The sequence below is a fragment of the Epinephelus fuscoguttatus genome, linkage group LG17 (genome assembly GCF_011397635.1).
Source record: "Epinephelus fuscoguttatus linkage group LG17, E.fuscoguttatus.final_Chr_v1".
Classification (NCBI taxonomy): domain Eukaryota; kingdom Metazoa; phylum Chordata; class Actinopteri; order Perciformes; family Serranidae; genus Epinephelus; species Epinephelus fuscoguttatus.
The window spans coordinates 7091807-7108990 of NC_064768.1; the positions used below are offsets into that span (position 1 = coordinate 7091807).

At 40.3% G+C, this 17184-nt stretch overlaps 1 protein-coding gene across 4 annotated transcripts in view; it reads left to right on the forward strand.

Moving 5' to 3' along the window:
• Window positions 1-1207: 1207 nt before the first annotated feature.
• Window positions 1208-17184, forward strand: part of LOC125904188 (collagen alpha-1(XIV) chain-like) — a 332522-nt gene continuing 316545 nt past the window's right edge. For all 4 annotated transcript variants that reach the window (XM_049601434.1, XM_049601435.1, XM_049601436.1 and 1 more), the window contains exons 1-4: window positions 1208-1313; window positions 1488-1600; window positions 4416-4530; window positions 14961-15077. In XM_049601434.1, the coding sequence (XP_049457391.1) occupies window positions 4449-4530; window positions 14961-15077 (199 nt within the window). In that variant the 5' untranslated portion in view covers window positions 1208-1313; window positions 1488-1600; window positions 4416-4448. The remainder of the gene's footprint in view (window positions 1314-1487; window positions 1601-4415; window positions 4531-14960; window positions 15078-17184) is intronic.

Sequence of the window (17184 nt, forward strand, 5' to 3'; positions counted from 1 at the left end):
GGGATCGGTGGCATTTTAGCCATTTTTAAGCATTTTTCTGTTGTTATAGCGCCACCCAGTTGCCAATTAGAGTTAAATTTCTCCAGTCACCTTGAGGCATCCTGTTCCACATATCTACCAAGTTTAGTAAAAATCAATATGGCAGTTAGGCCTAGATAAGAAATTAGCTCTCTAGCGGCCCCATTTTGTTTGATGGGCTCAATAATGGAGGGGTCCCCTCAGATTATGTGTGGTCATATGCCTACAAAGTTGCGTGGTGATCGGTGAAACCCTTGAGATGTTATACACCTTTATGTGATGAGCCACGCCCTCCGCAATATTCATTGCCTTATAGAAGCTCAGTTTTAGTAAGTTTTCCAACTTTTGCCAAGAGGGAACTTTAGATATTGGTCCCTAGATTATGTTCACCCAGTTTCATGCAGATCGGTCAAACTTCCTAGGAAGAGATTGATTTTAAGTGTTTTTCAAAAAATTCAAAATGGCGGAAAATCTCTACAACCCCAAGTTATGGGTTCTGGAGGCAAATTTGTTCCTCGTGAGGAGAGGCATCTCTGTGCAAAGTTTCATGTCTCTACGACATACGGGGCATGAGATGCCCATTCAAAGTTTGCAATTTTAATCGGTTGCTATAGCGCCCCCTTTGGCCAATTGTTGTAATATTGCTTTATATGCATCCTCCCATGACCCTCTACCACTGTGCTAAATTTCACATGGATTGACCAAGTCAAGTCAGTGAGGAGAAAAACGTGGAACAGAGACACAGACAGAGTTTTCGTCATTATATAGTAAGATAAGATAGCCTGGGCTATTATTTGCTTATTTTGCTTAAATCACTTAAATCCCATCAACTACGCGGGTTGATTTTAGCACTGGTCATCATTTACTGTATTGCTTACTATGTTCATTTGAGGCAAACCATGCAATTCAAAATCGAGACAAGGCTCCAACTAGAAAACAATGTTTTGATGCATTGGGTGCGCATATTAAGGCAGTACAGGAGGGGGCGCACATTGATAATCCTCGGGGACTGTAACACGCTCATGCTTGTTTAACTCAAACAATAAGGTCGGAACACGTTCTCACCACAATCAAACCACACCTGAGTTTGTTTGTTAAGCAGAGGGAGACCACCTCTTGAAGAAGGTTTCGGTCCGGATGTTTTGGGCGCATTGTTGTGCTTATATCCGCTAAAAGGAACGCATCTAGGAGGGAAACAAACTTGAGTTGGATTAAATGGAACCAAACAGGGCAGGTGTGAAAGCACCCTTAGAATGTGGCTACTGGTAATAATATCAAAACTTGAGTAAGAACTGGTGAGTAAATATTATATTTATTGACTTTCTAATTCTTCCTATCAACACATATTTTAGGTTTTGACTGTCATCTTATTTACTAAAATGTGGTAGTAGTCAGCAAGGATTTTATTTTGAAAGGTGAGACCGGTAGTGAGGTGTATCATTGGGTCTAACTTGTCTCCTGGTCGACAGGGAGCGGAGAGTTTGTGAACAGTGTGGATCAGAGTCGCTTTGGGGACTAGTGAGCTTCTCATACAGCTGTCCGGAGGAGAGCAGCGGAGCCAGGGAACATATGATCTGAGAAGGTACGGCTGCTCTTTCTTCACACACATTTTGCACACAGCTGCAAAAAACAGCTGTTTGATCCGCGGACCTTTTCTCATGCTGCTCCGCTCTGCTGATGGCGCAACGTGCAGATCTCACCTGTGCATGTTTCAATTAAGGAAAACTTCCGCTGGTTCTATTTAAGGTGAACAAAAAGTGGTTTGACAGTGATATGATATCATATAGGATTTGTCTCAGCATCGGGTGCCTGTGCGTTTTTTTCATTGTGCATTGTGCCTATTACTGTATTTACAGTACCTTACAGTGTGAGTGATTGATCCGGTACATGCAAAGACATAAAGCCTTAAAGGATCTGTAGTGAGGCATGCAACCATATAACTTAAGGGCTCTAAGTTATACAGGAGCTGCTGTTCTTCAAGTTTATTATAGGAGTTGGACATAAAATAGCCAGGTGCTTTAATGTTGTCATAAACCCTCTACAGTGAACTACAGTCACGCTGTAAGTCCCTGAGGGAATATTTCATAGATATTGTTGTGATTTTTCTCAAGGCAGGGCTGCTCTTAACAGCCTCATAATCCTAACTCTGTTTTTATTACCACAAGCACGGCTTGTCTTAACACTGACATGGTGTAAATGCCAAGTTAGATCTGCCAGCCATATCAATAAATTATTGAAAATTGCCCGGAATTAAAAGTTGGCTGCAGCACTAGTTGGAAACAAAAGGTATATTTATGCATCCTTTCACAGGTAATGTGACTTTTCTTTAGCCACATCAGATGCAGGTTTTTCTAATCATTAAAATATTGCCCACAGTTACTGCAAATACATATCATTGTTGTTATGTATGTCTTCAGGTGAAAACAGAGCACTTGTATGGTTACAGCTGTGTTGCATGTTGCATCAGTCTTCTGCAGGGAGTTATGTACTACTTTATGGATGATGCAGCTATTTCCATGTGTATGTGACAGTGAGCTTTAAATTTACCCACTGATATGCTTATACTTAGTGCCTTTTATACTTTGGCCTGATCCACGTATTGTTAATGTCCAAGTATGGCAAGACATTTTGTGTCATTATCATAATATGGTATTTCTGCATAAGTAAACAGAACTCCCTCTGCACAGCCAGTTTCAAGGATCAGGTGCTGGTCAGCCACAGGAACATCTCTGATAAAATCATCAACATAAACCACCGCACACTGAACTGAATTACTGTGATTTATTTAGAGAGAACAATGCGTTTCTCCTGTGGCCTCTTCAGGTTCGCTCAAAAGAATCACATGAGCACTCACGGGTGTGCTAAATATACATGGGTCACATGACTAATCATCACAGATATTTCACTCTTCAATATTTTTTTTCTCTCACATTCTTCAAATACATTTTTCAAAAGATAATTTTCAGTTCATCCAAAAAGCATAATAAATTTACAAATAATGACATAGATCAAAAAACAAAGCAAGATTCATAAAGAGTACAAGAGTTACAAGAACAATATGTGATGTAACCTCTGTAGATAACTGAGACAAAGATTTTATGAAGAAAGATAGACTACTTGACAGGGAAGTGACAAGGGACCTAGAAGCTCATCTTTCCCCATGGATCCAAATTACCTGTGGAGGGAGATATAAGTTAATATTTACATCACAGTTCACAGTACACAGTATTTATATGCAGTTCATGGATCCAAAATGCTTCCCTTCTTAAAAGTTGGTTGATCAAAGTACCTCCTCTTGGACTTGGTTGTACTTTTTCAATGCCAGTAAATATAAGGGAAGTGACTGAACCAGGGTTTTTCTCCTTGTAGTGTCTAGCAATGGCATAATCCATGTTCCCATGTCTAATGGCAGCCTTACACTCAGTAATTCTCAATATGAGATGATGTTTTGTTTGGCTCGCATAAATTAAACCACAAGGACATTTCAAAATTTAAATGACATGTGTAAAAGACAATGAATACATTCTTCGATGCCATAGTTCTTTCCTGAATGGGGATGATTGAATGATTTGGTGTCAAATGTATTTGAACAGTGTGCACATTTTCCACATCTATAATGGTATTTCTGCATACAAGGGATTTAAAGAAGCAGCAAAACAGACACTGATTTGAAAGACATATATTTTGCAGCTTAATTTAAAAAGGGATCATTTTAAACTGTAAACCAATGGGATGTCAGTTTGGAGGAAATTTGAGGGGAGGGGCAGGGGGCTGGGGTGGTCATACAATTTGTGATGTAAGTGCACATGTCTGCACATCACTAAGGGGTTGCTTTGCTACTGGACATGGATGCCTATTCATATCTCCATTTACCAATTTTTGAAGCATTTTTACAAGTCCATTCCTGCACACTTAATGAAATCACATTCTTTTTTAAAAAGTATATTTGCAGCAATGAAATACATCAGTCTGTAACTGCAAATACACATCTTAAGTGCCTCAATATTACAGCATGATAACATTCTTATGTGTGTCATATGGAGAATTTAAGTTGTCTCTCACATTGTTTGAATCTCTCCTCTTACCCTTGTCTTCCTCTACCCCATCACTCCCTTGCTGCTCTTCCCTCTCTATCCTCCTCTCCCTATCTCCTCCAACCTCACACATTCCCTTTCCTTCACTCCTGTCCTCCTCATGTCCTTCCTGCTCCCTCCTTCCTCCCTCGACTTCTTTCTACATCCCTTCATCTGCTTTCTTCCTCCTCCTGTCTCTCTACAACTCCTTCCTTCTTCCCTTCTCGCTGTCTTGCATTGTCTCATCACCTGTTCCTCCTCCTGTTTGTCTCCTTCCTGACCTTACCTTTATTTTCATTTTTGTCTTCTCCTCCTGTCCTTAAGGTGTGTCTTGTCCTCCTGTCTGCTGCTACCAGGATGCAGTTCTCAGTCAGACTGAGCCTCTGCCTGCTGGGCCTCGTTCTCGTCTCTGTAATCCCTCAGCCAGCACAGGGTCAAGGTAAGTACCTCTACGAGCCTGCTCTCCACTCAAGGGCCAACAGGGTCAATGAGGCCTATAGGGGGTTTACCACACAGCTACAAGGCCAAGGTGGGCTTTCATAAGAGGGCCAACATGGCTAACCATGGTGTTTCCTAATGGTCCCCAACAGGGTAAGACAGAGCTTTCAAACCCAGTGCTAAACTATTGGGACTTTTCAGGGCGGCACCATGTCGAGCTAGAAAGTGGCTGATAGCTGGGGGTTTTCATTGCAGGGGTTATGCAAGGCTTTCCACATTGGCACCAAATGCCAAATGGGAATACAGGAATTCCCACAGTGCCCAACAGGGCCTACATTTTCCTAATTGAAGCTTGCTTTAGTGCTTGTCTTCTTGATGACTTTTATCTTCAACACAGCTTTTGACAGGCCTTCGACTTTGAGGCCAAACAAGGCTGTCTACCATCGAGCCAAATAGGGCTTCCTGGGGTTTCCCATTATAGTGCTTAGCAGGGTTTCCCATCATGGTGCTTAGCAGGGTTTCCTAAGGTTTCCCTTTATAGTGCTTCGCAGGGTTTCCCAGAGCTTCACCTCTTTGCTGTCGGAGACCGCCAGCCAGGTCTTTCCATAACAGGACCAGACAGGGCTATGAACAGCCTCATTTCCTTGAAAAATTAATTGTTTCCACGATGGTGCCAAACAGGGTTAGAAATCATTCAGCATTTATCTGCGTTCAGCATTATGATAAAGCTTGTAAGCTTGCTGCTGACTCGCTAAACCTCAGTGTGGCCCTGCTGTGGAAATGCAAGTATCATCCTTTGCACTCACCATTTCACTCAGCAGGTTATATTCTGAACTTCACAATGTTGCAATTTTGATGTGCTGCTTTGCTCCAAAGACATCAGCTTTATTAGTGTTTTGATTAAAGTGCTCCTTTATAACATGCATTTACCCTCATGTGTCTGTCTGAAAGGGAAAAGCCTTGATGCCAAAATCATAATGAGAAAACATGTTTTACTGTCTGCTAGACAAACTGGTCTGTCACCTCTGTAATTAATCTGCACGTGTGTCACTTATTTATTTATTTGCAGAAGTGTTCAAAGGGCATTTCTGTTGAACTCATGTTACAGATTTAAAAACTTCACTATTCCACAATTTTTTTTTAGATATTTTTTGGCCATTTTTGCCTTTAATTGATAGGACAGATAAGTGTGAAGAGGGGGGAGAGAGAGAGAGGGAATGACATGCAGCAAAGGGCCACGGGCTGGAGTCGAACCCGGTCCGCTGCGGCAACAGCCTTGCACATGGGGTGCCTGCTCTATCTGCTAAGCCACTGACGCCCCACTATTCCAGAATTTTATGTCTGAAATCAAAAAAGGTTTGTGCTAAACATCTGCATTAATGTACTTTATGTGATGCAGTTTTTGATGAACCTCTCTTAAACTCCTATACATCTGTTAACCTCATAACATCTGTGTGTGTTTAACTAAAGCGCCTTACTGTAAGACAAGAGCTCTTAATTATGTTTTCCCTTTTTTTCTGTTGTCAGTCCATATGCTGACATTGTTTCTCACACTATTTAACACATTTAGCTCGTTCAACAATTAACACATAACCTCATTAATTGACAGAGAGAAATGATTCTCCTTCACAATATAATCATTAACAATCTTAGACACTCCTTTTTGTCCAGTTGACCTGCTCACTGGGAGTTTAAATGATTGGTTGATATTCTTTAAAATATGGAAGACTTGATTATTGATCTAAGATAAGTGTTTCTATCTGTGCTCAGTCTCAATATATTAGTTGTTACATCATGTATTAGAATGTGAAAAAAAGGAACACACTAAAAGATTTATGTTTTGCTTTGAGCACAGTTAGGTATTTATGCTGCACCCAAACACATTAAGCATCTGCCAGCTTTAAAAGGTTGTTGGCAGTGTTAAACTTGAAACAAGGCGAAACCTGCTCAGTACTGTGGTGAAGAGCCAAAGCCACCTGACATAGTGCCATTACCATAAAATCAAAAGATGGGCTGATACTGTGCCATACCATAATAGCAGATTAAAGCTTTGAAAGGTCAGCATACAAGCGTTCAGGCAAGTGAGAGGTTTTCACTGTGTCTGCTGCCCAGTGAATTAGGTATCTGTATTTTGACTGGCTGGCAGCAGGGCACAACTCTTCTGCTGTACTGGCAATGTCCTTGCAGACGCACCCTTTACCATTCACCACATTTTACTAAATCTACATGCTCTTACCCAGTTAAGACCACCTGTGGACCACTTTTAATTAGCCTGTGGCTTGTCTTTCAAAATACATGTGGCCTGCCATACAGGTAAATCAAGCAATATCACTTTGCATTTTTTGTCTTCACCTCACGATGGCGGGACTATCATACAACTTGTAGACTTTTACAAAAAAGGAGCTACCCAGGTAGAACTAATGTATTTTCATTAACAGATGGTAAACAATCAAACAAACAATTAGCTAACAGCAGACATTTCCTGCTAGGTAACAGACATGGCCACAGCAAAAAAGCATGAAGTCATCAGCGAGGGCCGCTGCTTTCAGGAATGGTGGAAAGTTTAGTACTTTTTGTCTTTAGATAACCTGTATGATGCTAGAAGGAAACCTCTGCATTACATAATATTCAAATAGGTTTGTAGTAGGGTGGGGCAACATATCAATAATATATTGATAGCAGCCCTACAGGAAACTTAACAGAGAGGGAATGCTTGTCAGTGTGGCATAATTAAAATACTTATTTCCTAGTGTCAGTGTTGGTAGGCCCATAATGAATAATCCAACTTTTAAAATATTAATTTGAGGACACTAATTTGGCTCTAATTTGTGTGCAAAAATGTCACCTTCAAAAAATGAACAGGGAAAAACATCAGCTTCAAAGTAACATGTAACATTTTCCTCATTGTGGTTTTTGTATTTGCTATGATTATGTGGCAAGATGGCAATGGTTTCATTCACCCTCTCTCTTTTTGCCACTGTCACCTCTTGCTGTCTGAAATTACATAGATAATCTGTAGGTACTCCCGGACTTCTCCCTTAGCGAGAAATTCTGTGGTTCCAATGACTTTTAGCTAAGCCAGGAGATCATTTTCATTATTGATGAATCTGCGAATTATTTTTTTAATTAATTAATGATTTTGTCCATTATTTTATTGTGAAAAATCCTTCCTTAAATTGCTCATGTGGCCCAACACCAAAACCTAAAGATATTTGTCATCATAGCCATAGCCATGAATATTTGGCATCTTTATATAAAAAAATGACCAAAGTTATTTTAACCGTAAAGACAGTCTTTTTTTTCTGTAGAATTATCAATTGATTAATTAATTGATTGATCTATTGTTTCAGCTCTAAGTAGGGGTGACTCCATAAAGGGAAATATACAATTATTTGATCTAAGGAGCCTGATTTGACTGCCAATCTCACAGCTGAATCTTCACAGTTGCAGGAAAATGTGGTTATTGAATAAAGGGTACTGTAAAAAACTGTAAAAAGGTGTCAATCAAATTGTTTATTTGAACCAGTATAAATATAACTTGGCACCCGGCATACCAACACTTCACCACTTAATCCCATCCAATGTGTAGCATCTCCATATTGACAAAAGTTGAAACATTTATATTTGTATGTGTGATCAAAACAGCTAACTAACATTGGCTCAAGTGGGTAGTCAACAATCTGGTTTTATACATCCATAGAAAATCTATAAAAATTAACAGCTTGGTAACCAGACCAGGCGTCTATTTGAGACAGGCCTTTATTTGTCAAAATGTGTAGCCACACTGGGCTAGTAAAATGGACTGGCCATTTAACTGGGACCAGGGTTTTAATTTAAGTTTTATCGTAATTCTATTTGGGCCATATGACGGCACTGAATGTCTGATTTTACACAGAATTACTTGGTTTCTCTCAATAAATCGTGATACATAACCTGTTTTGGTATAGATTCACCCAGAGCACATACTCTAACTAAGAACGTGATGCTCATATAGCCGTAAATGTTTTTTGAAACATCTGTATCACTCTCTCTCTCTCTCCAGAAGAGGGTCAAAAGTTCTATTTGCAATCATTAAAAACAACAAGAAACCGAACTAAGTGACCATCATTTTCTCCTGCTCCCATTCATTACTGTGGACAGCACCACTGCCATGCCTATACACACATCCCTGACACACAACAAACAGCGCTAGATGGAACATGTCATATTACAAAATAAGTCCCTTTACCAAATCAAAAATTGAAATTGTTTAATTAGGTGTTTCAGCTGTTTTGTCTGGTGTGGAAAAAATGGAGACATAGATCAATTAGCAAAAAAAACAAACAAGCACAAGTCAACTACCAATCTATGATAAGTAAGACTCGACAAACCAGATTCGACTATGTAAATTGCTAGTTGGGGACACACCTAATTCTAAATGAGAATATTTTCACCTCCAGAAATGTTTCCCAGTAAGTCTTCAACCATAATTGTCCCAGTAAAGGTACAGCCTCTGGTGCAGACAGAATAAATCTGTCACAATAAGGACGTTTTGTCCCGAGTTTGAACTGAAAGCAACCACAGCATTCCTCAGTGAAGAGGCCATAGTGTGATAGCCTCGGCTACACCACTGACCCAGGAAGAGCTGAGGAGTTATGAGGAGCTTGGAGAGCTTCCACAGAGACGCTCCTCAGCGCTGCAGCTCTCTGGTAGTTTCAAAGGAATCAGATAAGGTGAGGAAGATTTCAGAAAATAAAATGTAACGTGAAGAGCTGGCAGATAGATAAATAGACAACCCTTTGCCAACAGGGGTCCAGAGATGACAAACAAGAATTGTTCTTTGTTATTGTGATATGTAACCCCTCTGTTTTACCAAGTTCCCCTGTGCTATAAAGAAAAGTGAGTCAGGGCTGTCATAAACTAATGATATAGTCATGTCCTAAACTACTATCTAACCCAGCACCTGTCACAGAATCCCTATATAAAGGTTTAATGGTCAAGAATGATTTGAGGGGCTTAGCTCAGGCTTTGTTGAGGCTTCTCAGGTTTTCTTTGCCTGCAGACACAATGAAAGAAATATCTGCAGGATTCGGCACCTGAATGGGAAACAGACAAGGGAAATGTGGTCAGATGTCAGCGGGACTCTTTCTAGGTCACAACTTGTAGGTTTCATTCAGAGAGCCACTGACATATCTAGTGAATTTAATCAGAAGCTGTAAGGACAGAAAGGGGATATTGTCAGTGTGTGATATAACTGGATCTTCAAAATTACACAGAATTTTGACATGAAGAGGAAAAACATGTTTACTTCCATCAGTATTTCACTCTTATTGACATCCTTCATCACCAGAAACATGCAGAAAGCTTTAACTCTGTTGTGTTCTGAGAGGATGGCAGTCTTCATCTGTTTTGTGGTTTTAAAGCAATGAAACACAAAGTGTTCAGTGTAAATATACTGTGAAAAATACAGCTGTGAAATTTAATGTGATAATGATTCATTGGTGTTGTAATGCTCTGTGTAGCATCTTAAAGAGCGTCTGCTCTCAGCAGTGACAACACGGGCCCTGGTTCTTTTCTTAAAGACATATTTGCAAACTAAAAGTGACTTTCAATTCGGAAAACTTTCCATCATCCCTTTATAGCTCCCTACAAAGCTTCCTACTGGCAAACAAGAGTTTTACCATTTTCTATACTCAGCCTAACACCATCCCTTCACCTAATAATGTCTCCTGGATTCTCCTACTCTCACTAATAATTTAAAACACGCTCAAAACTTTGCGTGCTGCACAACTCCCGGTGGGTGTGATGGACACCTCTCCAAAACTCGGCAGCAGACGGCTGTGCTGTTTGCACAAGATTCTCCATGAAAAATAGATGAGAATTAAGTTCTCATCTCTACAGGCGAGGCCTTTTGTCTTTACCCGACTGTTTGCTCAGCATCCAATACTTGTCTCTGCGTGAAAATACAATCTCACTGAGAAGATCCTTGGCTTTCTGTGAATGAGTGTGTGTGTATGTGTGTATGTGCTGCAAAGGAACCGGCAGGTTTTCTTAAGAGGCGTGAGAAAAAAACAACCACCAAAGCTTCATGGATTTTTATGTGCACACACCAGAGTACAGTTGCCTCCAGTTGCGGACGAGCATGTATAATTCATGCACACACATGCACATGTCGATGCATTCACACTGGTACATACAACACACTCAACACATTCCAACTACACTACAAACCGAGAGGTGCAAAATCTGCTTCTCGAATCATTTGGGATTTGAGCAGCTCTCTCCAGACGAGAGAATGTCCTTTGTTTCCGAGACAGAGAGCTAAACCCTGAGCTGAAATCCCATGCAGCCCGCATTCTCATCCCCAGGTTGGTGAGATAATTGGTACAGTATTTCTTATATGTGTTTGTATATAAATATATTTGCCTGCTGTTGAATGCGCCGGCTTCACATTTCTCTCCATTGAAATCAGGATTATCCTTCCTGTGCTAAACTCAAGTTTCTTTGCATACCTACATGAGTTGTGTTCTGCAGATAATGACATGCATAAAGAGGTGGTTCATCCAAAATGCTGCAGAGGTGTTTGTTGATAGGTTTTATCAGCTTGACTAAATCCTGTATTGTGGAGAAAGCTGCAGGGGAGTGGATAAATCAGTTTAGAAAAGCTAAAGAAAACAGACAGTTTCTCTTTAAAATGTTATCATTTGCAACAAAGCTGTCTTTTTACCTTTGGCAGCACATTACAAACAACAATCTGTTGCCACATTATAGCATATTGTTACCATGTGTCATATGTTGAGACAACATGTATGCATTTCACCCCAGACAGACACGCAATAATAAGACCCTCCTGAGTCAATATGTTTTTTCTCATTATGTTTTGTTTTGGGTGAACCATCCCTTTAAGCCTCTTGTTTATTGTGTGCCAGAGCATCAGAGCTCTACTAGGCGTCAATCACAGTGTAGGTATTTAAAGAAGTCGGCGGCAGCAGATGGCTCACCTCATAATGAGGACACAAACACAGGAACAAGTTTGTGGGTTTCATATTTTATCCCCCCACCCCCCCCACCCCCCCACCCCCCCCTCCCCCTGGCTTTTCTTTTGTTTTTTTCATAGTTAACCAAATTAGATTGGGGAATGTGTTGCTTCTAGATACATGATTATTATCTGGGATTTGGCTCTGCCTGTGTGAAAAGGATGGGGTGTTGTGGTCGTTGACCATGGAAATGTGGTTTTTGGCATTGCAGTGCTTGACAATGGCCTTAATCCAGTGTTTTAACCTGTGCCTTAATGTGAAAACACAACAACACTGTGTGGGAACTGAGTGAAATCCGATACAAGGGAAACAAGTTTCGCTAACACAGTGTTGTTGCCTTTTCTGAGGGTTTCTACACAGGTCGAGGCCATTGTAAAGCGTATTTGGATACTGTGCAGCTCAGTGGATCTAGTCATTCTGTGTTGTACATCTAAACACTCCTGCTGAGGACAGGAGAGGAATAGTAAACAGATGCTATTCCAGTGCCTTTCCCTTTGGTGCCCTTTGTTCTTTTTCTCCTTGCAGTTAAAAGGAAGTCACATTCACTCCTTTTTCTCATCCTCTTCTTACCCCCGACGACAATTTCAAAGCACAGAGACACAGAGAGGAAAGAAAGGAAAGAAAATGAGATCAGGACATGGAGGGATCAGATGGAAAGGGAAAGACAGAGAGACAGATGAGGAGACGGAGATGGAGAGCGTGAGCTTGAGAAAATGAATGTAAGGGAAGGATACAGAGAGAAAAGTGGGGGGTAGGCCTCAAGGCGGCTGACAGGGCCAACAACTAATCAGGATGAGAGGCAGGGGCGTTGCTTTGATGCCGCCGGTAAGTGGAACACAGAAGAAGACCTGTCGTATCCCCACAGAGACAAGCACAATACGGGCTTGTCAATAGATGAGGAAGATGAGGATGAGGGGGAGGAGGAGAATGGGACTTTGCTTTTTAATGTGACATCTGTGCAAGCTAATCTCTCTGATGTGTATCCTCCTGCTTGGATGAGATACAGTTTATCCTTCTTTATTTATTTTCTCTCCTAACTGTTTAAAAACACAGATGGAGCGACTGCCTCTACGCCGCCATAACTCTGGAGGGAGTTCAGTCTAACTTAACTCTGTCACAGTTGTGTTTAGCGGATAAATGAGCGCAAAACAGAAGGAGAGCAGATTCTGTGAAACCTGCAGTTCTGTAAAACATCCTTAACAGTGATGCTGCTTGTGACTATTTAAGGATAAATTGACATTCACTGTTAAAGGGACAGATCACCCAGAAATCAGAACACATATTACGTCTTACCTGCAGTGGTATTGATCAAGCTGGACTGCTGGTGTCAGTTGCAGAGTGCTGACAATATTGGCCATAGAGACTTCTGACTTCTCTCCAATATAATGGAAGTAGATGGCTCTCAAATTCAACAGCAATGTCTCTTTCCAGAAATCATGACCTGGTTAGTAAAGATAATCCACAGACCTTGTTGTGAGCAGGTTCATGTAGGAACTATTTTCTTTCTGCTGAGCTACACCCACCAACTGTATCACCATGCAGTAGAAAATTAGAAGCACTTGACATCATGTATTGCTGACCACTTTATTAGGTACACCTCATTACAACCAAGTGATCTGTTTGGCAGGTGAGGTTGGATAGAAAAAAAATAGTTCCTACCTTCACAACAGGGTCTGTGGATTATCTTGAGTAATCAGAGGCCTACGGAGCAGGATTTGTAGTTACTGAGGTAACTTCAGGGTTAATTCTGGGTTTTCAGTACTGCGAAGCTGGTTCTCTTTTTACCGAGATTGAATCGCCATGGTAACTTATGATTAACAGCTAACCTGCTGCAGAGCAGGTTATGTTCAGAGTATCCAATTACAGCCTGTCAACACCCCGACCTCTGACCAGTCTGTTCATTGAAGAAAAAAGTATCCATTGACAAAACAAGTCTCGGGTAAAAAAGACAAGCCTATACTGTATATTGTTAAAGGTCAGTAGAATCATTTCATTGTTCCAGGGCTCTCTATCCGCTGATTTTAAAACAGAGCTTCTGACAAATGGAGAGATTGTTTACAACAATAAACACATAATTTTAGCAGGATTTTTACTTATGCAAAGTTTACTTTAGTCCGCAGTGATTGCTGCCAGTGCTGCTGCTTTTACACTCTGATCCGTCACTGCAGCTCAGAATCACATGAGACACCTGTGTGATGAGAACTAGGATAAAACAGATAATATTTTATCAGTAAAATAATCCACACACTGTTAACTGGCTCCCATTGTTATAAATGCCACATTTGGTCAGGTAGACCTCATCAGTCATTAACTAGGGTACTTTTTCACCCTTTACTTCAGTAAAAGAAGCAGTCTTTTAATTGTTTAATTGGACATATTCATCATCAACTAACTAAACAGTAAAAAATAGTCTGTACTTATGTCACACAGGCCCATAGTTTATTGATACCTACACGTAATTTAAGTCTTGGCAACAGTGGATCTTAATTTCAGTGTTTCTACATTTGCCGTCACAAGATTACAGAGTATTGTTTACATCCCATACCACTGCCATTACTGTCTCATGGTCACAGACACTTTTGGTACTGTTTCATCTTATATGAAACAGCCTGCTTCATTCACAGTTGTGATGATGTCGCTTATAATGAACACGCCCGCCTCTTCTACATGAACATGCTCGTGGCTGGATAGGAAAACCCAGAGTTGACTGAACTAGTTGTTAACCAGCTTTGTAGTACCGGTTATCCAGACAGACAATGTGATGGGTTAGTCAAACCAGATAATGAAAAGATATCCTGGGTAAGTTGAACTGGCTTCATAGTACAGGCCTCAGGTCATGATTTCTAATAAGAGACAGTCTGACAGTTTTTCAAATGTATTTTACTTATTTATTTATTTATTATTATTTTATAATAATATTATTTATTTATATATTCCATTATATCGGAACCAAGGCAGATAACTCTATGGCTGACACCTCCAACACTTGACAAGTCATGCCAAAACAATCTGTTAATAAGTGGCACTACAGGTAAGAAGAAAAATATGTACTTTTGATTTTGGGCACAGTACAGCAGCACATCTGTTGTTGGTTCAACCTATTGTGTTATCAATTCTGTGCCGTTTGAAAGCAGACATATATCTGTTGGAAATTCTCATCTAAAGCAGTTCATGTAAAATTGTTTATATCAACCACTGACTGAACAAAACTGAGCTCCATCCACTGTTACGGATGTATTCCACTAATATGCACTGATGACGGCAGTTTTTCTAATAATGAGATCAAAATATTTGTGGTATGGACACTGCATGAGAAGGATCTTTTATTCATTCATTCATCAATCACATATTTACAGTATGTGTTAAACTGATAGCTGTTATGCAAAGTTTTTCATTTAGTGTTTTCTCTGTTCAGTTTCATCGCCAAGGAGATTCCGTGCCAAAGTCCTGAACCCCACTAAGCTGCATGTGTCATGGAAAGAGCCAAAAGGACAGTTTGAAAGCTACAAGGTCATTTACACCACACAGCCAGGTAAGATCCAGGTCCTGAAAACACTGGAGTCTGTATTTCAGACAGTTTGCTTTACTGACACTTTTAGAATAACTCTTTAACCTGTACCGTTGAGGGAGTTGTTTCATTCCAGACTGTCTGTTTTGTTTTGAGAGTTCTCCAAAAAAAACCTGATTTAGTTGTAATTCTGTGGACTGATTTGAAGTGTTCTGTAAAACAGTTTGATAGAGTTGGGTCAATTTATGGTTTTGTGTCCGAGCTTAAATCAGTTTGATTTTAAGCAAACCGGTAGAACCAGCATTTGTCACTGGAACACGTTATAACTGCATCAGCATCCCGCGCTGACAGTGCAGTGTGAAACAAAATAAATTTCTGTATAACATACAGACTGCAGACATTTAAATATGTATTGAAATTGGGACAGAGCTATGACTACATAAACCATGTAGGCCTATTAGTTACATCTTCTTTTGTTGTTTTTCAGCCAATTTTCTAGCCCATATATTTGGCATTACCCTGCGCAAACCTACAGTATAGGGTAGGCTGCAATAATACAATGCATTTCCTCTCTGTAGCCTATATTTCTAGATTTTTCTGTATCATGATGTTATTTCTGGCCTACGTGATTCACGTATTGTTTTAACAGGCACAGTAACTTTTTTACAGATACCGTGTTTTGTTTTTCTCAGTCGGCTATTGAAAAAAAAAATCTACCACGTCACATCAGTATTGCAGTGAATTGTGGGCAATTCAATCAGTGAAGTGTGCACCTCAAGCAGACTCCCTGGAAGTATGCAGAAAGTCTGCTCAAAGCCCCGTGTTGACTGGTTGAATTGTGGATTTGGACAGCCCTAAGCACTCCCTGACTTCCCGGGAATGCGCCCCAAAGTCTGCGAGTCTGCAAGTGCGGTGAAGTGCGGACATTTGGATTCAGCCTTTGTCTCAGTCTGATCTCGAGTGCACAGCTGATAGCTGGTTTGATTATGTAACAAAAGTGCATATTTAATGCACTCAGTGCGGACAGAGAACTCTGATGTTACACCATGCAACATGATCAGACACTTGTTTGCAGTTCGGACACAGTGTTATTATGTTCCACTCAGGAGTCAAATCGGACATTTGGTCAAATTTGGTTCACCGGTCTGGTCCGGTGTTAGGCTTAATGTCAAGCTCCCAAAGAGTTTTCCTCAAAATTTAAATGTGACCTATTTGGCAAATCTAAATGAGGTGTTTGTTTCATGAGAGTTAATGAGAGCAAAAGTGAAAATTATGTTTTACATTCATCATCATACATCATTCACAATAAACAAGCTGCAAATAATTAGAACAGAAAATTAAACCCAAAGACAAAACTGTTTGGTTTCAGACTTGTGTGCTGTCTAAATCAGTGTGTAAGGCATAACGTTAGTGGTGGTGGATGAGAGACTGTGGACGGAGCATATTGAATATCACTGTCTACATGTTAACATGTTAATGCTTGCTGAACACATGTTTTGATTAAGTATTAGCCTTTTACTCGCTAAAGTTTAATTGCACTTACAGTAACAAGCGTACTTGCCATCAACACAAGTAGTTTTTGAGTTATCTTCACTTCATTTCCACCGCTGCCTCTTTGCTGTTCACTGTTTACCATGCCGTGTGGGTGTTAGATGTTTGTGTGTGTATGTGGAGGAGGTCAGCCCCGGCACAGAGCACATGGTAGAGGCTGCAGGGTGATAATGAATTAAACAAAATGTGTAAAAGTACCGATAAAAGAACTGATAACATCAGAGCTGATCAATACTATGGTCTTTGATAATTTAGCCCCAGGGCTAATTTAGTACTGGGTTTGGGTACCTAACCCTACAAGGGATTAACCTGTACAGTCATGTCTGGTGTTCAGACACAGTTAGCCACATTCACACCTGGAAGCTGAGCAGTACAACCTCTGATGGATTGTTTTTCTAGTGCCTCACTCAAAGGCTCCTCAACAGTGATTGCCACAGGATAATGCATCATTAAAGAAGAGCCTCCATCAGTACTTGTTGTTAGGAGACGACATTAAGGGACATCTCAATACAGTTGCTGTCTGTTCACAAATTATATTGACGATATGGTGTTTGTCTTTTGCTGGTGGGACAAAAATTCT